Here is a 24,432-nt window from a genome sequence, read left to right on the forward strand (position 1 = left end):
TACTGAGTTATTTGTAAATCCTAATGTTAAAGTAGTTGATTTGGATTGCAGCGACATCTTTGGCGCACACACTATCGTGAAGATGTGACTCTTAAGGTATGTGTTTGTTTTGAAAATTAATGGAGATCAGATCTACTTTTTAACACAACTTTTTTTTACCAGATATAACGTGACAAGATAATGCATTTATCATCAATGTGTAGCACTGTTGCTTAAAATGTTACAACAACCAAGTCAGATTGTGCCGTAGTTTAGTAGCCGGCCATATTTAGTGTTACTTGCAGCCTGGTGCTTGTCTAATGTTAATGAATCCTTTGTTATGTCCTGCCAGTGCTAATCTACCAAGCAGAGCAAGCATAACCCCACTCTTTATTTTACTGACAATTTCTTAAGTTTTAACCACACCATCACAACAAAATGAATCCACTAAAGCAGCAGAAAAAAGCAAAGATCTCTCTTTTCACTAAACTTTGTCAGCTAGAGCGCTGTAAATCAATCAGTCCTCCCCGGAAGATAAGAAATAGCATTTAGAAATAACCTATTTCTGTGCTGATAATCTCATTTTAAACTGTGGATTATGTTCAGGCATACATCTAGAAGTAAGACTTTTTCAGGATGACTAAGACTGTCCTCACAGTCCCTTTAGCCTTTCCTTCCCTGACACCCCGGTACTGGGGGCAGCCACATATTGATACAAATTTCACGTTTAACATTCAGTCTGTCTTGCATAAATATCCACATATAGCATACCCACAGAAAGCTGAGAAACTCAACTAAAAACTCATATAAACTATTTTATGACCATCAAACACTGTTTAAACGTCAAGAAATTGAAAGGGAGGGCAAGAAACAGAGTAAGTAAAAAGATACGCGATTAGTGAGGCAGTCATATCTTGGAAACAGAAACAACACGTGTCCCTGAAAGCAGACTCTGGATTCCAGTGGGACCCTTTTATCCTTCTCCAGCCTAGATTCACCGACAGCCAAGTGAGACAAACAAACTCCTTGCCTTTAAAGAACACAACCAGAAACTTAGTCTTACCTTTGCTGTTTGCAAGCAGAAACTTTATGCACAGTGATAAAAATGCTATCACCATACAACTACATCTCCCAGCATACTTTGAGAACAATTCTAGCTTGGTTGACAATTTTTCCTATTCCTGATTAGAAGAAGGCGACTGTCCATCAATTAGTTTAACATACTGTTTGCCACCTCCTGGGTCGCTATTGGTGTGGTTAACGTAAAGGCAGGTCCCAGAGCTTAATTCTGTTGGCTCTGACTGTTTTATCGAGGTATCAGTCTCTCAAGTTGACCTGTAAGGTCTCAGTTTAACTAACTTTCAGCAGGATGCATTGTTTTATTGCCCTGTATGGCTTTTGAGAGTATTGTAAACATTAGATTAATTAATGAGTGTAGTGTGAACACTTTTGGTTATTTCCCTCTCTCTCAAATATAAATAGACCAAGCTTTAAATTTATTTATTTCAACAGTGATAAACTTGAGCCACTGCAACTCAATATCTTTGCTGTGTCACAACATGTATGATTCTCTTTCAAGCTGCCTCCACCCCCTTCAACTTAGCCACGGGATGGAGAAAGGTGGCTGAATAGAGAGTTTCTAGGTTTAATGCCTGTTATTGTTCTTATTTACTGCTTTTAACTGTTTTTTAAATTAATTCATCTACATTTTGATTTATTTTTGAAGTGTGTAAATGCTTAAATGCCCTCTTGTGAGCCATAGCATATGCTAAAGAGCCCTCTTGATTGGCAAAACACACTAAACTGCCCACTTGGCTGGTTAAAACATAAACTGTCAACTTGGGTGGCAAAAATATGTGCTTAACTGCCCTCTTGGTTGGCAAAATACAACTAACCCACAGAACTTTGTACTTTCTCAGTGGTAAGAAGACAATATACATGCTTTTTTTCTTTCTTTTCGCCCACATGACCACAGTGTACCCATCTTCTGATGGCTACTTCCAGCAAAATAATGCTCCATGTCACAAAGCTCTAATCATCTCAAACTGGTTTGAGATGATTAGATTTCTTGAACATGGCAATGTGTTCACTGTACTCCTATGGTCTCCACAGTCACCAGATCTCAACCCAATAGAGCTTTTTGGGATGTGGTGGAACAGGTGATTCTCAAGATGGATGTTCAGCCGACAAATCAGCAGCAACTGTGTGATGCTATCACGCCATTAAGGAATAAAATCTCTGAGGAAGTTTCCTGTTCTTGCCATTTTTCCATTTTCTTTCCATTTGGTGTTGTGAGTTAGTCTCTTTCACATCAACTGCTAACTGTGTTACATTGGACACCTTGACTTTTCTTAGGTTTTTCCATCAAAATTCTTCAGAAATATTTTATTTCTCATTTACAAAATTATACTTTTTTCTGTAAATCCTTTTTACAAATACTGTTACATGTGAACAGTGTTAGTTCTTTGTCTTGCCAAAATAATAAAAAAATAAATTTAAATAAATTAAATAAAAGAACTGGGATCTCATTTACAGAAAGTAACTTATGATACTCAGTCTTATACATCTGTATTTTTGTCAAGTGAGTTTCATTTCTGCACCTGTTACACAATTTCATGGATTTTCATCTGTGATGTTTGGTAACCGAGATGTGTGTGTGTTCTGTGTCAAACAGCAGAGAAGTGACTGTGACACCTACCGCTGATTATCCCGGTACACAATTTCTAATCAACACTTATTACCTTCAGAAAAGACGGGACTGCATGACTGGGCAGCCACATTTTTCATTTCATCCTCTGACATCCTAAAACATGCTTTTTCATTATCTTAATCTTCACAAACAACCTTCCTGCTTCAGTTCAGCAAAAACATGACTACATTACGATGAGCTTTATCTGCTGTGAAGAATCATAAGAGAGCTGCAATAACCTCTTTACTCTGTCTTAATCAAATTTTTCCAAGTAGATTCTTTGGTGCAGGTATAATGATAGTAAAGTGTCACAAGACTTGTAATAGACTAGAGAATGCAGGTTAATACCACAATGACTGGGATTGGTTCTTGTGTAAAAAAAGGGAGAGGGATAGGAAATAATTTCAAAATATAAGAACAGATGTGAAGTAGTTGGTTACTCATATGATGTCCAGCTTGGCCAAAAGAGCTATAGAAAAGTTAAAACAAAAAAACATAATGATGAGAATACCAGGTCCCCTTTCTGTGTTTTGGGGCATCAACACTTTTTGAACAAAAAGACATTTTTACTTTAGTGAGCATCTGTACTCCAATTCCAGTCTAAGTGTGTGAATCAGGGTGGGGCAGCACACTGGAGAGAGACCATATGTATGTCACTGCTGCCATCATGTGGAGCTTGGGGATACAACAATTGGTGTAGAACTGAATACGGGTGAGTTTGACCACACCCCAGAGGTCAAGTTTAAGCTATTCAATGAATGTCTTTAAATCAGAAATCAAGGTTAAGGAATAATTTTTTCGATCAAGTCTTGCGTTAACTTTGGTCGTATACTTTCTGAAGAAAAGCGTCCATGCTGCCTTGTGCTCTCCTTCAATTAAGCATTCATTCTTATTGTCAAAGGAGAGGTCTAAGAGCTCCCCTTTTTGTTTGTTGCAGAGCACTGGTTTTTCTCTTAATTATGCTTAGATTTCCATTAAAAATACACAAAAATAACCTTTTTGTTTGAAAAAAATAATAATAATAATTCTGCTCTGATTGGATGAAAAAAAAAAAATCAGTGTTTATAACTTTTGTGTCTGCTGGCATCAAACAGAAGTGGCAAATAATTAAACCTTATTATATCCACCTGGTGCTTGTCCTGAGCCTCAGGTATAAAAATGTATTCAATTAAACAGCTTCAATAAGAACCTTAAGAGCTTATTGTCCCAAAAGTATCTCAACATAAACACAGGGATAATGATGGGCATGTGCATTAATCACACACACTCAGCTCTAAAAGCTTTTTTAAGTATTTTTTCTCCTTTGACAAAACTTCCCCTCCCAGCATAAGCCAGTATTCAAAGCCTGCAACAGGCAAGGCATATGAAAGCAAGATCTCCCTTGACTAATGCTGTAGCTTTGTAACAACATAGACAGTTGATTTTCAAAAAATAAACTTTGGCTATTTAATTTGATGAGGCTCAAACATCACAATTTGAACCCTTTTTGCTTTGACTGCAATAAAAGTGCAGGCAGAGAATGTAAGGACTTTTTATTTTGCTCTTTCTTGTTGGCCTCGGCATAGCTACAGACATCATAGTTAGTAAAAAATTATATATGTCGTGCAAAGTGTATGCATCAAAGATATGGTTTTCACACTCAATAAATCTGCTTACCTACATAGTCTTCTCTGGAGAGTCAGCTTAACCTGAAATGTAAATATTCAGCTCCTCAGTATTTTATCTCAAGGCTTTTACACAGTGGGTTTGTGTGCGTGTGTGTGTGTGTGTGTGTGTGTGTGTGTGTGTGTGTGTGTGTGTGTGTGTGTGTGTGTGTGTGTGTGTGTGTGTGTGTGTGCGTACGTGTTACTTGTCACAACAGAATTACCTCTTTGTTAAATTAGGTTGAAAATAAGAGGGACATAATTTCAAGTCATTACCTTAGGCTTTACTATGACTGCTGACTTTTGAAATTCACAATTCACACTTGAGTATAAAATGGGGCAACAAACACTGCTCTCCCCCAATTTATTTAACAGTTCAAAACAAGTGACATGGCGTCCTATTTTTACCTTGATCAAAAATTGCTTGTCAAGAGCTCAACTATACACAGTAAAGACATGGAAAATCATTTTCAGTTGTGAGCATACCATTTCAAACCAAACTGCTTCCTGCTTGTTTCCCCAAACACTAATACACAACAGCAACTCTACCAGTTTCTTAGTTGCCTACTTTTATTATGAACCCTTAATCCTTCATTTGACAGTCTTATCCCGTAAACTGTCCTGTAAAATTAAGGTATCAAGTGATTTTTCACAACAAACCGCATTTTGATTCAGAGGGACTTACCGGAAGTTCAGGTAACCGCCCTCGACCCGCGCTTGCGCACAAGGGTAAGGCTCTGTTCTCTGGAGTGTTTGTTAGTAGCGATAATGGCTCCGAATAAAACCGCTGTAGAGTTACAGACCAGTCAAATTATCTTTCATCTGCTTGCGGATGGCGAGGAAACAGAGGGTCGTAGCTTTTCGAGCGCAGAATGTGACGAAGGAAAGGTGGAGGCTGACGGCCCAGGGGGTAAGTGTATCTATGTTATGCCTCGTCACCTTATGATATTACGCCATTTAAAAAAGACAGGCGGTTTCATCATGACAGTGCAGGACAGTAACTTTCATTTTCAAATACGTCGTACGACTTAAATAAAAAAGTTTTTGAATTTAGGTTTTGCTCAAGCTTATTTATGGGATAATCATATGTTGGTAAACATGCTCAAGGTGTTGTCATTGGTTACATTGTCCATCAGCTTGTGTTTCCCAAAGTTTCTGTTTATTAAAGCTTTGAATGAATACTTCACCTGTCAACCCTCTTAACCTCAGCTCCTTCAGCTTGTTGTTAGAGTCAACAAGCTGAGACTCCCTCTGTTAAAGTCACATAAGCTCTTTTACAGTGAAGTAGTTAGAGCCACCGCCACAGTCCATGGTGAGGTCATAAATCTCCTCTTTGCTCATTTTCAGATGATCATTTCGATCCAGTTGTGATAGCTGATAGACTAAGGACTGTGGCTGATGCCCTGAATGAGGACTACAGGTTTCAGGCTGCAGTGGCTGAGTTGAAGCGAGCTGCAGCAGAGGAGGTAATCATACAAATTAAAAGTTTATGTGTTTATCAAGGTTTAACTTAACATAAACAATGTGATTTAGTAGAAGTAATCCGTCTGCTTTGCAGCTAGAGACAACTGTGCTCACTTTATAGATAGCTATTGTTTTTTGGAGAAAAAATAAATAAAACTTTACTATCTATTATGACTCTGTAATTTTATCAACTGGATATCAAAATATGTAGTTTACTTGTTCATAATCTCAAAGCAAACCGTTTTTAGTCAGTGATCAGGTAGCTCCAGTTTACCCCTTACATTCACATCATTGCTGTCAGGGTGTTATTTATCTTTATTGTAAATGTGAGTCTGTTGAAAACCAACTTTTTTAAGAATGCAGATAAAAGCTATTCCTTTAAAGACAGATTTCAGACAACATAGTTTAAAAGCATTTTTGACAGAAAGATTTGTACCTGTTTGTAATAGCTATATATTTTAATTCCCCTAAAATTGCTGACACATTGGTTGCTTTAAATTGGTTTTGTGACTAGTTTATTTAACAGATATGTGACCCTGTGGGCCGGTGCTTTCCATGAGATTTGTGCTCAGAACAGTGATTATTATTATTACACCTAAAGAAATAACTATTCGTTCAAGATCTAATTCCCAAGTAAGGATTTGTTGTACTTTAACATTGTCTATTGTTAATAACACTATTTCTGTCCCTCCCAGGCTGCTGTAGAAGCTTTCAGTCATGGTGTAGATGCCTTGTTCCAGTCTCAGGTAGCGCAGAAGGCTGAAATTTCTCCAGAAATGCAGGTCATCAAAGCCTCTGTGGCCTTTGGACTTTATGTCAAGAAATGTTGCCCGGATCTAAAAGCTACAGTCCAAGGTGCAATGACTGCATTCCTCAACAGGCGTGTGGGCACGTGGGTGACTCAGCAAGGTGGATGGGTGAGTAGATGATTTCCTTTTCCGGATTTTTTTTTCTTTTGTAATGACTTGTACATGTCAGGACAGTTACAATGAATTCCACTATTACGAAAAAAAAAATCAGAGCCTTGAGGGGTTACTGATGCAATGATATGTTAGTTGTTTCATCAGATCAAGGTTCCTAGTCAATGCAGTCAAAAAGTCCTTTGCACCCAATGAACTTTTGATTTATAACATTTGTTTGCATACAACATTGAAAGTGGTGCTAACAAGGTAAACACAGTCATAAGGAGTTGCCTTTGACTTGTGGCCATTCAAATGGAATAAAACAGGAACTTTGATTTTTGATGGTTATTTTAAATTTTATCATGAATTGAAATTTTTTCCTCAACACAAAACAATAAATGTGCAGGAAAGTTGTGAACTGGGCATGTTGAGTTTTTAATTTAGCTCAAAAATATGTTTTGAATCAACGGGTCAGTTTCATTTCTGCTGACTTCTCTATCTGTTAAAGAAATGATTAAGTAAGTTCCTCTTCTTTGAAACTACCATGCTTCACTGAATTTAGGATGATCAGGTTTTACTTCACTGTGCCCATGTGTTAACCCAACGCTCATCATATGACTGGCCTTATGTTGCACTGCTGGTTTACTTCTCAGGAAATTAAACTGCTTCAAACTTGTTTTAGCCAGACCAGACTTAACCACTGCAAAAAGCAGATAAGGTTAATTTTTAAAACCAGGATAAATGTTGTTTTTTTTACTCATAAATTTTGTGATGGGTGACTGAAGATTGAGAGGTGAAACTGTAAGATGAATGCAGGGTTTGTACTGTTGAGCGCACAGCCAAAGATAAAATGATTGTCACAGTGACTTTCTTAAGTTGTAAACTCTGATAAAGTGCAGCTGTGTGCTGTGTGTGCTGCGTCTGATAAGCTTAATTCTGGAGACTCATATTTCTTTGTGACACAAACACGAGAAAAACTCACCCAAACAGAGGTATGCTTTTGGCTGTAGCTCTCAGTTTTTCTTCTACATCTTTTGAAAGAACTACATTCTGTATTGCTACTGCTTCTTTCTGCAAAATTGTATTGCTTGTTATTTCACGAAGAAGCCATATTGAACGGTCAAAAGACCAATAAATGTTATATGATTGTGATTGTTATATTATATTCTGTACTGTACAATGTGGTTGAGAACACCTTGCATGGCCAGTTTTTTTTCACACCTTTGCTGACAATCTGTAATGTTTTTTTTTTTTTTTTTGTCTTTTAGGAAAAGGTTAAAGTTTGAGTCCAACTCCTGCCAAACCAGCCTCTCTTTAATGCACACTTACCTGAACAACAAATCTCACCAGCTGACCTTCTGGAGCCACTTTCAGCCTGTAATCTGTTTTCTATCATACAGGCAGACAACTGATCACACTAAAGCTCTAACAATCAGCTTCTTCACAGACTTTCTGTTTTATACAATCTTACACTGACTAAATGTTCTGATGATGTGTCTTAATCAGCGATTGAGCAATCATGGATTTTAACAACCTTTTTATGTGAAGTTTTTCAAATGAATTGCAGCTGCTGTCGAGAAAAGAAAGCTCTGCTTCCTTACATTAATTGGTTGATCACTCTGCAGACTAGGTTGTTTTAAGGACACAAACTGATTGGAATCATTACGATTTAATTCTGTTGATGAACAACTGATTTCACCAAAAGTTGGATGCAATGCTTCCGAATTTGTTTTTCTGCTGTGCCAGTTTTTTCACAACTAGTTTTGGAAACTAGAAATAGCACATCAGATTGTTGTTTGTTGTAAAAGCTTTAGTTCCGATTCAATTTTTCATGCAAGTCAATTAATCAGTTACAACCCTGAGCTATAAAAAAATTTAGGCATCTTGATTCAACTTGTGTTTTTTTTTTTCAATGTATCCTCTTGGATAAGCTGTATGTGCCAAGTAAAATAAAGGGATTCTTATCACTACAAGGTTTGATTAGAAAAGTAGATCTGTTTAAATTATTATTAATATTAAACCTGGGATTTCCTTCAGGTTTTCAATCAAGTTATGATTTCCAGAGAATGAATGTGTTTTATGGTACTTATTTATTAAAGGAAAAATTGATACGGGTATTTCATGATGTAATTTTTAAAATGTCTTAAGCTCAAATTAACTTTTCTTGCTTAAGTGCTTTTGCGTATGATGTCAAAATGTGTGTATGTTAAGCATGTTTTTTGTCCTTGTGTTATTGTCTGTATGAAGCATTGATGTCTTTTTTCAACTGGTACATCTTCTGAGGTTTAATCAACAGTAAAGCGCCAAAACATTTAAATGTATTGTTGTATAGATAGTTGTGGTTGTATTTGCAGCTTGTTTTAGACAAAAATGAAAAGACACAATACTTTTTTAATTTTGTGAAAACAGTTTCATTAAAAAAAATTCAATGCAAATCTATTATGACTTTTCTTTTGTTTTTACTATGTTGTATTGACAATAAGATGATATAATACAAAATACTTAAACGAAACTTTCCGTCAGAAAAGCCAATCCTGTTAAATCCTGTTTTTGTGAGCCCTGTGATGCTACTACCAATAGCAAATAAAAGTTATCATAATAGTTTTGTGGCTAGCTAGCTAGATAGCTAGATAGATAGATAGATAGATAGATAGATAGATAGATAGATAGATAGATAGATAGATAGATAGATAGATAGATAGATAGATAGATAGATAGATAGATAGATAGATAAAAGCATGTTAACATGCTGATGTGGTGGAAAGAACTGAACAGAGTTCCACACCGCTGAGTATAAAAATCTCGTTAGTATTTGTAGTAAGTAATTTCACTGGAGAGAGTTAAATTGTGACCCGATGATGGCAGAACGATGGAAAAGATTAGGTTATGACTTAAGTCCCTGCAATCCATCCTGAGGGAGCTGATAGATTTTTGCACAATAACTCATGGGAAATGTTATAAAATATTTTTCAAAGCATCTCATTTAAAAACAAAAATGCACACATCTTGATGAAAAGTCAAGAATGCTGATTTATCCTTTGAGAGCCATTGTAATAGTTCAGTCTGGATCAAAATACAGCACAGGATGAGGAGTGGATGATGCTGTGCAGCCTGCAAATTCAGCTTGGAGATTGTTTAATGAAATGGGAGCAGCTGCACTTCTGTAAAGCTGTGTGATAGATCTGGATCAGAAGTTAGCACAACCAACTGAGAACATACTCTGTCTTAAAATGAGTCAATAAAGCACAGAATGCTGTCACCATCAGCCCTATTCTGTCAGCACGTTGTAAATAGTCACATTGGTCAGTTATGGCTTTAACCCCTTGCTGTCTGAGTTTATCAACAATTATAAAACAATATAAAATTATATAAAATTATAATTATAATTATAACAATTATAAAAATAGATTGTTTTATGTGTTTTTGCATTCTTACAGATGTTTAATTAAGAGGGGATTTTTGATTTGAGTACATACAATAGTTATAACTAAGTTATATCATATATTAAGACTTGAGAAGTTCATCCCCTGACCATTAAATTTTGACATAGTGGATCTGATACGATCCATGGTATGTGTAAAATATAAATCAATAGTTAATAATGAGATACAAAGGTCATTTCAGCTGCATCAAGACCTGACAGGTTATATCGCAAATTTGTGACAACAGGCATCAGGGGGTTAAGAATGTGCTGTTGGGAAACCAGTCTGAAAATCAAGATTTCATACAAATTTAAATTCTTCCTGTTTAGGATTACTGTTAGTGAACCATGAGTAGATGTTTCTGTGTAACAGTAGTTTCTTCAAGCTTCTTCTAATTTTCCATCTTGCACTCAGGAGTTGGTTTCTCATCCGAAGGAATGTGTCTCACACAAACAGACTCCTGTATAAACCCTGTTTACACATCACCATGTATAGAGTGGCAGCTGCTGTACTGCTACACTGCTGACAGGCTGTGTAAGCCTGTCAACATAATTCTGCTCCACTTTTTCTGCCTCTTGCTGTCATTTTCTAGAGGCTTTATCTCAAAGGGGACTGATACAACAAGCAAAAACACACGACTGCTACATTTTAATCTGATGGATAAACCCAAAACATTGAGTTCAAAGGAGGAAAAACAGATTGTAGAACACCAGAGATATGGGAATAGTCAGGCCTGACAAATGTGTTTGGTCTGTCTAAGGATATGATAGCTTATTCTTAAAAGCAGAAAAATTGTTTAGTTGGCTGCGAAACTTTTGACTTTTGTCAGTAGAGCTGAATGTTAAAGCAGTGTTCTTTCTCATTCTGTAAAGATTAAATTAATGCAAAAATGTCTTATGTTACAGTCTAAAACTATAAAAATGTCCCCTGTGTACATGTGTGACATCTGTCAACACCATCATCATATTCATCAGAACAATGTACAAACAAACCACATTCCAAAATATCAAGGTGACCTTTTGATTGACCAAACTGACACTACTAAAACTTTGTTATTTTATACTTTAACAAAATATGATCAGAGGCAGAGGCTTAGCAACTTTTTAATAAATTCTGGCATCCTTTCCCAAAATTGAGTGATAGAAAAAATATCCTTTGTTTAATTTAAGCTCTCCTAAATTGTGTTGCGATTAATGTTTTTTAAGTCTAAGCTGTAGCCAGTGGAGGGCAGCATTGACCTTTTTAAAGAACCAGATGCTAGTTAAGAGTCAAAGACACCCAAATTTAAAATGAGAATTGATAATATCATGTACATTGTGCAGTCAGTTTGTTATTTTGAGAAGAAAAAGAAGGACCAAACACATCTATACCACATTTCATGTCTGCAAGCTTCTCTTTTTTGTTGAAAAGTTTCTTTTAAGTATAGACCACAGCAAAATCCTATTTTCTGTCTCTTGTTTTGTTTTTCTCTGGTGTCGTGCTCACAGAGCTTGACGCTCGCGGGCTGCAGTTCACACCAGGGCGTAAAGGCAGCTGACTGTAGATTTTCACCTGAGTGAGAAAGGTGCAAAGTCAAGGGTGCTCGTAAATATGTGAGAAATTCTTGCTGACAGTCTGGACATCGCACACATCTTTTACGGTCTTCACAGAACAATGACCTGAGTTTACAGATATCTGCTTGCCATCGATCTGAAGAAATATACAGCCACTGCATTCTTCACCTTGCAGATACTCACAGCCATAGCTGTGGTTGAGTTGTACACAGCAGCACGTATCTCTGTGCAGCTGTTTGGCAGTCTGCACCAACTCCATGCTCACTCTGCAAGACATCACATGGGAGGCCTGAAACCAGGTTTTAAAAACTGGGAAGGAGACCCAGGAAAAAACTGTGCTGAGCCACAAACAGAGATGTTACCTTTTCGCTGTATTTACAGGATGGATACTTTGACACCATGCTTTTCTTTGTGTTTTTCCTTTTATTCCAAGTCAGATGATGTATGGGTCCTATACATCTACTTAATTAACAAAAAGGTGACCCTAAAACAATTAAATCTGCCGGTCTGATCCTTAACAGTCTTATATATTTCCCTTTCCTCTTGATTCATTTCATTTGCTCTTGCATCCATGGTATTCTTGATTCTTTGCAGAGCAGCCCTTTCAAATTTTCAAATACGGGTCTGAACATGCATTATAGAACAAGGGTAGCTTAGAAACACATGGTTCAGACCCAAAGCATGATAGTCAAAATACTGTTTTCAGAGATACAGATGTAATTCTGGTGTTTTTAAGTTGAGTGTGGGCCAAAATCATCCATCTATAACAAAGTAAAGTGGATGGAGTCACACCCTGTAGGAGCACATGGAGAGTATTGACTTGTCTTTCCTCGGGATATCTTTTTAAATCCCTGACTGTTCAAAGAACGTGACACGGGGGCTTAACCAGGTAAGTCTTGTCAGAATTTTCAAAGGTGGGAAAGAATTACAATAAGGAATGCATCAAAATGTAGTACAGCAAGTATGAAGGTTGTGAACAATGTCTGTTTAATTTAAGTTTGGCTACACTCTTTTCCCCTGAAGTGAACAGAGGAGCTGTTTAAAACTCAGGTACAGGTTTCACACTGACAGGAAGGCAATGATCAATGAGCTGTGGGGTTTGTATCATTCAGTATGCCATGCACTTTCCAGATTCAGAAGCTCTTCTGGATAGATTCATACACAGCATATTAACAGAGCATGACGGCTTTTCAAGTGGTACAGCAAAAACCATTCACAGCACCAAACAGTGACAGGCTATAGGTTTTTCTCACTTTTGCAAATACATTGGCTACATAATACATCAGTGGTACAATCTGTTGTGTGTTTGAATCAAATTAATATCCTACAGCAGAAGTAGTAGTAAACCAGCTGCAGTGACGTAATGAACACATTCAGCAAATAGTATGAAATCTGTTTGACTCCATCTTTTGACCTTAATTCACTTAATTTATCTTTACTAGAGATAAACAAAACAGCTCAGTGTACTAGCACCCACTACTTTGAGGCTCCAGCAGTTGGTTCTGATAAACAGCATTCATACAAACAATATCTAGGCTACACATTTTCGTTTGATATTGTTAATGTACATTTGGGAATATTGCACAGGTTACAGTAAAGTTATTACACTGGTTCAGTGAGATCACTTAAAGCCACTATGTGCAGAAATAACAATGTCAGGCTAATGTGCTGTAGATACATAGATGAGTTAAGCTTGTATTAGGAAATAAATGTATTACTTTGAGCCAGCACTGGATCCACAACACCATGAATGCTTCTTGATGATGTATTTAAGGAAAACAACTGCAACATCAAGTATCTCTGGCTCATTAGTTACTCTACTCTAGTGGAGGTCAGAGGCTTCAGTTTTTATGTGTTATACAAAATCAAAATCAGTTCATCATTTGGCATATAACAGTTTGTAGATACACTGCTGAGGTTGTGATGGATTTGCTGTGATTAGCACTGATAAATGTCTCAATCCTGAGGAGAAACACAATGTGGTATTCATTCAAGGTGATCAGCACAAAAAAATAAAAACATGAACCTTTTTTTCTTTCTGCTGTCTTTTCATTCATATGAATAACATCTGTTTTGTTGCATTAAATGTTTTATTAATTTATTTTTTGTCAGAATGAAAATAAATTAATAAATTAATAAATGGTTTACATGATCTGACCAAAGAATGACTCCTCTATCTCTGATCCCTGCTCATCCATCAGCCCGACCTGAGGACACACAATGAATGGGATGACAGCAGCACGCTTTAAAGCAATTATCTCCTGGATTGTCTTGTTTTTCTTCCATCAAAAACCTATGCTGACATAATAATCTAAATGTCATATGATATTTTTGAGCTGACTCTACACATAGTGACTTTAAAAACATTTGACTTAAGCACAAAGTGAGAGAAAAATTACATTGAAATGTTATTACAGGAGCAGCATTGGAAACACAGAGAGCACAGCTGATGAGGATGTACACCATATGTGTTAGTGTTAGTGTGTGCGCGTGTGTGTTTATGCACGTTGTAACACACAGCGCGCCAGCAGGTTAAGACAGAGGTCAACAAGTTCACATGAGGCGTCTGTTTATCAGGTGGCGAAGCATCAAGGTGGCCTCCACGCTGACCTCATCAGAGATGAACACTCCTGATGAGTACTTCAGTTGCTCTGTCTCAGTCTGGTTCCCTCTTGTAAACAGATTAATCCTTCCACTTTCTCACCTCACTCTCAGACTGGTACCCCCTTATAACCTTTTGAGTTTTCACAAAAGGCTACTTTTTCTTCGGACTGACAAAAGATGAATGCATACTCACAAAAAAGTGGCCTTCATCCACTGATGGGTTTGGCCTGGTTACAGAAAAGGGGAGAATGTATGTTGCTCTTTTTTTCACAAGACACAGTGGTTTTCCATCAGCACCACAACACTGTGGATTTAATTTGTGGCTTTCTCTTACATTTCTTTCTCTTTCTTTGTCTCCAGTTATTGTGTGGTTAAAAAGAAACAGTGAATGAGATGAGATGCTTGAAGGGCTGATTTCCCAATCTGCTCACTACTTCAACAGCTGTCAGAGGAATTTTCAAAGATAAATAACTGTTTGCTTAGCAAGACGAGTTTTATACAGTAGCTTTGCAGTTATACATAAATTACTTAAATTCTATACACATTAAACGTGTCAAAAATCATTTTTTAACCCCCACATTACACATCAAATGTCACTCATCAATCTCACTCATTCTAAAAGTAAACACTGGGCGGTCCAAACCAGCCATGTAATACAGGTGATGTGACAAAACAACATTTGTATGCAGGACACATCACACTTTGTCAGGAGGGAGAAAATGAAAAAGAAATAAGAAACCTCTGTCGGTAATGGAAAAGGAGAATTGAGGATACACATAGAAAGAAGCATAACAGATTACTAAAAAGACTGAATGGCACTTTTTAAATGGGTGACCAACAACAATAGATCATATGTAGCTACTGTGATACAATGGTTTAGGTAGGTCCATTGCAGTGTTGTAGTTAAGTCACAAAAGCTTAAGTCTGAGTCAACCAGAGTCACCAAAGAAAAATCAGTCACTTTTTAGTTAGAACTATCATCACATATGAGTCATTACCAGGAAAACCATGATCTCACTACAAACTATTCATTGTGTAAACACCAGTTATGGCCTCATTTCGGTGGAAAAGACATACATTAGATTCAGAACTTGGCTATGATTTTTCTTGTAGATGAGGTTACAGAGCTTTGCATTGTAACTGTGCACCATCCTCTCAGGAATACACACTCATTAACTTTGTGGTGAGGAATTATTGCAGCTGTTTAAGAAACTCGAAATTAACCACACCACTAACAGAATTTTAACTAACTCATCATCCTGGATCCTGTGGTGGACATCACTGATAGCTTCATAACTGTAAATTAATCAACAGCATTTCATTCACTTTCCTGTGTGCATCCTGGACAGATGTTTGTTCAAGTCCAAGGTTGGTTTTGTCTTGTCTTGTTTGTTTTACACAGCAAACAGTTGCTGCTCCTGCTTACATTTACTGTAAAATAGTTGAAGTCTTTCAGTCTCCTTGCATAAACACTTAATATAAAAGATGGCATGCGCTTACAAGTAAAATCATAAGCTACACAAATCAATGTCAGAGATGACATTAAGAGTTGGGAGTTATTGAAACTCTTGTTGTGTGTATTTCAACCTTAAGGTTATTGTTTTTCAAAGATAGTTAGTGTTAATTTAGGGAGTTAAAATTCTCATTACCTGATCAACTGCCACACACAGCCATATTACAGCCAGTGCTCAAGTCTGTGTCTAAGTAGGAGTCATTAGTGCCTAAGTCCAAGTCAAGTAATGAGTCCTGAAAAACAAGGGTACCAGACTCAAGCACTACGACACTGCTCCCACCTTCAATATTTGTAAATTTATCTGTTTGATAAAGTACATCAAGTGTTCAATCTTTAAGTGTAATATTTTGTTCAAGCTAGCAGCAGCCATTCTGTTAGACACATGGTCTAAATGATAATACAAAAATCTTTACGAGTGCATTTCACATCTGTAAAGGGCGTGTGTCTGACACATCGACACAGTTAGTGAGCAAGAGGTTCATCACAACAAAGTAATCAGCTGCTATTTCCAACTCAATTAACTTAACATTTGTGAGTCCAAGTGGTCGCAGACACAGTGCCTCCAGTGCTCAAGTCAATCCAAAACACTAAGTCCTTGTTTGTCTTCATTACATGAACGGAGCTTGTAAATTCACCACATAATGTAATGTTTAACTGTCTGAGCTTATTCACACGAAAAGATCAATGAGTTTTAGTACACATCAAAAATACAATACAGTCTACACAACTACTGTACTGTGTGTGCTACAGCTATATACTTATTGATTCAAGTTCAACAGGTTGGATGTTGAAACCAATGAAAAGCCCCTTCTCCCATACGACATCAAAAACATTTTGTCAGCCTGTGGACAAATGTATCTTTTTTCATTGTTGTCTGATCTGGGATGTTTATCCCGTCCTCATGCTGATGTGTCGCCCTGTCCTCTTCAATTGCATAAGACAGAGGTCAGTCTATGAAAGAGTTCCTTGACCTTTCACCCCTCTGACATTCTCTGAGTCATTAAGGCCATTTGACCTGTAATCCTTGGACGTTAAAATAAGCCCAGTCTTTTCCACTCTGTAAACCAGAGGAGTGAAACTTAGACAGTTACACAGCAAGCCAGTACGTTTCCAGAGGTCACACATCATCGTCGTCATCGTCATTTTGCCTTAGCCTCCTCTCATGACTCTGTCCTCTCTGGCTCCCTCTTTGAGGGAGTCGACCAACAGGATCCTTACAGAGTACATATACTTTCCATATTTGCCGGAAGGCTGTGCGGAATTTCTTAATGCGGAAAGCGTAAACGATGGGGTTGACGGCTGAGTTACCGTGGGTGAGGATGATAGCGATGTAGATGAGGAAGATTGGCTTTTCACAGGCAGGGCAAAAGAGGGTGATGCAGTTGAGGATGTGAAGAGGAAGCCAACTGACTGCAAAGAGGAAAAGGACCAAGGCCAGAGACTTGGCCAGCTTGAGTTCTTTGCCAAAGTAACGGCTGGGGTCTGTGTGGCTGGCTGTCACCTGGAGAGAAATAAAGGAAAAGATGGGAGGAATTTTAATCATGCCTGGTTGTAAATATTTCACATTTATGTAGGTTTAATAGCTGAATAATTGTCTTTTGATTGCTGCACACAAACTTAATGATTCAAATTATCTATCAGAAGAAAAGCCAGTCCTCCTCACCTTCTTGTTTAGCTGCTTGTGGATCATGTAGAAAATCTCTGCATAGATGGCCAGCATGAGGAGCAAGGGCGGCAGCACCCAGCCAAAGAAGTTGAAGTAGACCATGTAGTCCATGCTGATGACTGTCTCAAACTCACAGGTCACCAGGAGGTCATCAGTGATAAGGGAGGCATTGCCACGGAGATGCTGCAGATTATTCCAGCCCAACATGGGCGTCAGGCCCACTATGATGGACACCAGCCAGCACAATAACACAGCTGTGCCAGCTCGCCGCGGGGTCACCACCCGCTTATAACTACGATGAGAAAGGAAGATGAGAGATGAGAGAATTAAGTTATTTGAGTGTTTTTCCCCATTATATCAATTTTTCTTCATCAGAACCCAAATTAACTCACTACTTGATTTCATTACCAGCACAAATGCTTTAAATGTTAAGAATAACTGTATTTCATTAGTAATGATGACGATGAAAGTTAAATTCTAAGTGGACTGTTAATGCTGACATATAATGTAACATTGCTAACCAAATGAAAGAAGTGAACGTAGACTCTTAGTCATTTAAGGCACGTTTAAGACATCTCCACAGTTTGTGTGGATCAGCTTTAAACCTGCATTATTTTGATGGCCACAAAAGAGAAACTGAACTGGTTTCACAAAGATGTGTGATTACATTATAAACATGTTTGGTCTGCAAACAGTGCAACTTGTTCTCAACGCTTCATTTCCCTAAACTCACATTCTGTTAAATGACCAACAGAGGGCTACTACACACTTCACTGAACAATGAAAATAAGAGAGATATTTATGAGGACTGTGAGAAAAAATGCTCTACTTCTTTGTTGATTAATCATACCAATAACCTTTTTAACTAGAAAAGCAATTTCTGAAGAAATTGCGCTGTGAATGCAGAATGCTGAAGCAGCTTGCGCTGAACTGCTAATGCAGAATGCTGAACATGGATGACTGAAGATATGTCTGAAAATGGCTGAATGAAGTCTTAGATAACTCGCGCTGAAATGCTAATGCAGAATGCTGAACATGAATGACTGAAGATTTGTCTTAAAATGGTTGAATGAAGTCTTGAAAAGCTTGTGCTCAACTGCTGATGTAGAATGCTGATCATGAATGACTGAGGATATGTCTGAAAATTGTTTTAAAAACTCCTGTAAAAGCTTGCGCTCAACTGCTAATGCAGAATGCTGAACATGAATGAATGAGGATATGTCTGAAAATTGTTTTAAGAACTCCTGGAAAGCTTGCACTGAAATGCTAATGCAGAATGCTGAATTAGCCTGCCATGAACTCTTGGATGAAAGGAAATAAATGGTCGAATAAATGGAATGGATGAAGGAATTTAAAGTTGAAATTGTTGCGTCTATTCAAAAATTAAAGGAATGTATGAAATTTTAAAGAACATTGATGGAAATAATGACCTGACTGAGGGGAAAAGTAAGTCGGCTATCTTAAACCCTGTTAAAATGTAATCCTGTGTGTCCTGTGTGTGAGTTTTTTAACCATGTAAGCCTGTAGGCTGAGGCCCATCTGAAGCCAGATGTTGCCATGGTGATCATTGTTTACCAACTGCCATCAGAGAGCTGGTGGAGTCTGTTGATTCCCAACACATTCCCTTTGAAATCAGGGTGTAAAGGTGCTTGCAATTCTGACAAAAAGAATGATGATGAAGCATGAATCAGTGTAATCTAAAATTGGATTTAAAAGTTTGACTGGCTGAATCAATTCAGGAATTAAAGGAAGGAATTTAAATTTAAAGAAAAAAATCTGGGAAAATAAGGAGCTGACTCAGGGAAATGGAAGTCAAATGCTGTTCAAGTGTGATACTTTCTGCCCTGTGTGTGTGTGTGTGTGTGTGTGTGTGTGTGTGTGTGTGTGTGTGTGTGTGTGTGTGTGTGTGTGTGTGTGTGTGTGTGTGTGTGTGTGTGTGTGTGTGTGTGTGTGTGTGTGTGTGTGTGTGTGTGTTCAATCATGTAAACCTGTCTGCTGAGGCTTATCTGAAGCCAGATTTTACATTGGTGATCAATGATAAATTAACAGACACATGCTTGTCTTTGTTCCTGGATGTTTTGACGAGTTACTATAAACAGCTGCATGAGATGAAAGGTTTCCACGGTGACCAGCTCGTCAAGGGCAGCAGGTGCAGGTGCACAACTTTGCCCTTGTTACAGTAATGTTATGAAGATTTTGTGGCAAAGCAAGAGTCCGAATCTCCTGTCACCTTGCCAAAACCGTGAGGGCTAGAATAAAAATGAACACACCGTAGGAATCCTGAGACCCAGAGGAAGCTGCCGATCTAAATTTCATGCATGAAGGTCAAGAAACAAACCCACGAGAGCGATAGATAGATGAGGGAAAATTTACTGATCTCTGAGAAAACCCCTCAGGAATTAACATGGAGGTATATGGGGATTTTTTTTAACTTCTCATGACAGTTGGCCATTTTGTGAAAAAGTGCTCCATCCTTTTGCTTTAAAAACCACTTTGTCAGAAGCAGGACAAGACTACTTACATGCTGAGGGCTTATTTGTGTTGATAGCTCAAAAAATGTGGCCAAAAGAGCAGTTTACCCAGAAGTTTCTCAGGTCTTGTTTCCCCCTCTCCGTGCTCTGTCGTTTGAATCTCCCACTCTGAGCCAAAACATTCCGTCCAATACACACCAATGTTAAAACGGCTCGAAGAGCTGAAATGCATCATTACCTTTGAAGGGTCATTGTGAAGAAACTATGAATGCTAGGAAACATTTGAAACCCACTGAATGAAGCCAAAAGATAGCTGAATATTTTGAAGTTCGAATGGAGTTTGTAGCTGAATGTATGACTGAATGAGAAGGGTTTGAAGCAGGCTGAAAAAATGTCCTGAAAGGAGGAAATTTTGAAAATTCCTCATTCATCTCTATGAGACCAAAAAACGCACAAATTCTGAAATATCTCGAAAAGTATTTGTGAAAAGTGTCTGAAGAGTCATAGCCCCCTTGTCCCAACTGAAACACACGTTTTGAAGTTTGAACGGTGAAAATCGGTTGAAGTTTGTCGGAGTTTTAGCGGTCCAAAAAAGCGGGCGGAAGAATGAAGAAGAAAAAAAAAAAGAATAAATTTTTTTGTCACAGAAGAACATATGCTGTGAATGCATTGCTGCATTCACAGCAATGAGTTTTATGGTCTCAGTTGCTAGTTTGAAGACTCCCTCAGCACATTCTGATGTTAATTTAGAAAACTATTGTCCCCATTCAGAGTAAAATATATAATAAAATGTTGCTACCTTTTGAATAGCAAGTCTCAAGCAAGGCAACCTGTCATTCAGGATAGAAACATAGTGATGCATTCACACCATGTCCTTTAGATGGACTCCCCATTCACCATGAAACAAACCATCACAAACCATCAGGTTATCTCATGTCTTAATGCATTATTTGGGAAGCAGTAATAACAGTCAGGGTCTGTAAACTCAGTTAATAGCGTCAGTTACTGATTGCTATTGTCTTAATTTCGGTCTTATCCCCATGCTGTGATACAAATTGGTTGAACCCCATAAAACTGATGATTAATACAAAATAACAATAACATGGGAAAATCTGATCACGCATCACACATGAACAGGAAGGGGTCAGCTCTAGCAGGTTTCCCCCTCTGTTTACACCAAAGCAAAAACATTATCAATAAATTAATCATGGTGATAATAGTAACAGTGGCGGAAGTTCAGACCATTGTGTCACTAATGTTGTGTTAACTGTAAAGCTCAGAGAAGAGGGAGAGATGAATGAGGACATTGCCATCAACATTAGAATTTATTAAATAATCAAGCTAATGTTTTGACTTGGCCAAAAGAGGGAATGTTCAGACGGATGTTTACTGTAGATGGGTAGGAATATTTTTCCATGGAAGCTGAGTGAACCGTGCAGTCATCAGTGCAGGGTTTTTTGGGGGGGGCTGAATGAATAACACATACAATATAAATATTTATATATTTATATATATATAATTCTACTTATTGAGCAGACCAAGAGAGGCTGTAGCATTGAAATGCATTCAGGCTAATGACATAAACCATATTTTAGTACAAGTCTAACAAGAATATGAGAAATTTTAATCAAAATGTGAATGTCCTCTGTTAAAACTTACCTGGTGTTACTTCAAGGTAGTAGAGGCTGAAATTATTTCATGCTCAAAGTGTTAAATTTATTAGTCCCGTAATCCCAGACCCTTTGCATGTGTTTTGATGGCAGCTGGACAAGTAGCTTAGATGATCTCAAATCCCTAATTTCCTGCCAGCCACTGTAAAAACATACTCGACTTCTTTGTGCTTCAGAACAGGAAATCTGTATGAGTCTTTGCCAAACACGACGCTCTGCAATTCTCTGTGTGTCATTCATCCTGTCTCTCCCACACGATGGTCTACAATCAGGCAGTTCCATGAATTAGTCATTGTCAAATAGACGTGAAAGGTCCCTGTGGGTGACTGGTCCTCCTTTATTCCTGAAGAGTAGGTGCTGACTCAGTCCCAGGGGTGCAGTCTTACTCTCTCCAACTCTCTTTGCTAAAGACACACTTTCCTCCATCTTTGTCTAATTTTTTGTGTAATTTTGATACTCATCTCCCAGCCGAAAGGTCATCCTTTCACCAAAGCACACTTGTAAAACTCCTGACAATTTCCAATCTTAGACACATCAACCTTTTCCTGATAGTGTGTCTCCACTATAAAAGCAATCAGAGGCTGTTAAACCGTGTGCCTGCTGAGTCCCATGGGTGTTTTAGGGAGGGAGACACTCTTTCTGGCTCATATAATGAGACAGTAAAATCTGAACATGACCAGCTGAACTTACATGACAAAAAATAATCTGCAGTGAGATGAAAAGGCTTTTTGTCTGGTTTGTGTTTCCATAACATATCCCTCTTGTTTGATTCCTCATTTATGGAAAGCACCTGACCACTTTTCTTTTGCTGATGCCAGTCCTGGGGATAAATATGTGGGATTGAACAGATTAACATTTGAACACATTTTCTTTCTGTCTGTTGGAAAGAGCCAAGAAACCCTGCACCGCTTTGATAAATTACAGTAAACCCTGTAATCAGATATTCAGATATCAGTACACAACATAAGTGTTCCTCTTTGTATTACTTTATAATTGTCCTCTGTGATAAATGTGTGATTGTGTGTGTGTGTGTGTGTGTGTGTGTGTGTGTGTGTGTGTGTGTGTGTGTGTGTGTGTGTGTGTGTGTGTGTGTGTGCTGTTTTCCAGCTTGAAAAATTATGCAATCCATCAACCAGCCACCATGAGCCCATTGACCAATCATGCATCCTCTGCCTGACTTGTTCCAGGGTTTTTGTTAAATGAACCAACGTTAAGTGGCAATTTGAGCTTTGGGTGAAATAAAAGTGAAGCAAGACATGGAGTGATGATAAGCTTCATAGATTTGAACATCTCTGTTAGTGTGTCACAGTGCAAATGCTAGATTATACCTTCCTAGATATTAATAAAGTAGCATAAAGATAATTAAGAATAAAAATCAACAACGTCCACATGCTTCTTGCGCTTTTTTTTTTTTTTTTTTTGGCTCAGGCTGTTAAACAGGCTCTGATGTGTGAAATTCAACAGCTTTAGAACAGCTTTGACTTAATGGGACTCCAAGCGTCCTAATATGTGGTCCTATATGGACCACACAGTCACTTTCATAAAATCTCTTTATCTATGTCTAATGTAAGGACAAGCTCTATGTTAGGAAAAACATGTTATTGGCTGTTTCATTCCATGACAGAAATCAAATTATATAATAATCTAAGTTTAAAGTACATGCATATATATTGAGGACTGGGAAGATAATTTTAACAATATTTTCCTCATTAAGCATTTATTAAATTGGTATTTATGCACGGAAGTTTAGTGTAAATCTTGAACACTTTAGTTTAAGGAAGTATTGGCCAAAAAAAATGAACGGATTTTCTCAATCATGAATTAATTGCAAAAGCACGAGAGGTATGGCACTGCCTTAAAATTTGCTCATTATCTCTGGCACTGTTGTTGTTATTAGAGGTGTTGGATGTGTAAAAGCATATTAGAGTATCCCTTACAAATAAATTGTAATACAGTCTATTTAAATTACAAGCCACACATTGTTGAAATCCTATTTTCAGTTGTGGGTAAAATGACAACCATGCATGACTCTGTAAATAGCGCTCTGGATGTCCTTGGTCCGAGTAGCGGTCCAGACACAAAGGCTGCTCTCAATCAGACAAGATTAGAAAGTGGAAGAATTCACCTTTGTGCCTACCTCATGGGGATTTTGACTCGCAGATAGCGGTCGATTGCGATGGCCAGCAGCGCCAGGATTGAACTTTGAGTGAGGACGAGCACCGTACAGGCGACCAGCAGACAACTGTAGAAGTGCGTCTGGAGTCCGATGCTGATTGTTATGGCGAGCGGGATAACCAAAGCCCCGACTGCAATGTCAGCCAAGGCCAGGGAGACGATAAAACAAAACGTGGTGTCCCTTAAAGACCGGTTGATACGCACAGCCAGGACCACCATCACGTTCCCGATGACCGAGGACACCGCGATCACCACCTCCATCCCGATGTAGAGGGCTTTAGAAGGAGGCAGACCCGCAGACATGTTCACGGATGCTTGGAGGAGGAGTGCGCGCTCAGTGGAGAAACAGCCTGGACGCGGAGGGAGTTCCCAGTTTGAGTTTATGAGACACCCCGACTTAAGTCCCGCATGTTTTATGTCCCCACAGAGGCAGAGGTAGTGTCTGCTGCTCTGAATTACACTCGGATCCGGTCCAGGGTATAGAGCTGCGCGCCATGGAAGCAGGACTTGTTCCCCATACGGTCCTGAGGCAGTGATTCCGAGAATGAAGTAGCCCCTGCAGTTCTGCTGTTGGAGGGACAGGACGGACCTGGTGGGACACTGAATGAGTCACAAGCAGGTTGCCAAAGTGTGTATTAAAAGATCTGCTTTCCCTTAATATTTGCGAGGATTATAAAAAAT

General features: G+C 38.2%; 1 protein-coding gene across 1 annotated transcript; it reads right to left on the reverse strand.

Moving 5' to 3' along the window:
• Positions 1 to 12,188: 12,188 nt before the first annotated feature.
• On the reverse strand, positions 12,189 to 24,107 carry LOC141796588 (adenosine receptor A1-like). The gene is made up of 3 exons (XM_074677804.1): positions 23,714 to 24,107; positions 17,433 to 17,727; positions 12,189 to 17,270 (listed from the first exon to the last, which is right to left on the reverse strand). Exons 1-3 carry the CDS (start codon positions 24,052 to 24,054, stop codon positions 16,887 to 16,889), a joined length of 1,020 nt encoding a protein of 339 aa, XP_074533905.1. The 5' UTR covers positions 24,055 to 24,107; the 3' UTR covers positions 12,189 to 16,886.
• Between the last annotated feature and the right edge of the window lie 325 nt (positions 24,108 to 24,432).

This window comes from Halichoeres trimaculatus, unplaced genomic scaffold, assembly GCF_033239565.1.
Source record: "Halichoeres trimaculatus isolate MK-OKI-2021-1 unplaced genomic scaffold, fHalTri1.1 fHalTri1_scaffold_1, whole genome shotgun sequence".
NCBI lineage: Eukaryota > Metazoa > Chordata > Actinopteri > Labriformes > Labridae > Halichoeres > Halichoeres trimaculatus.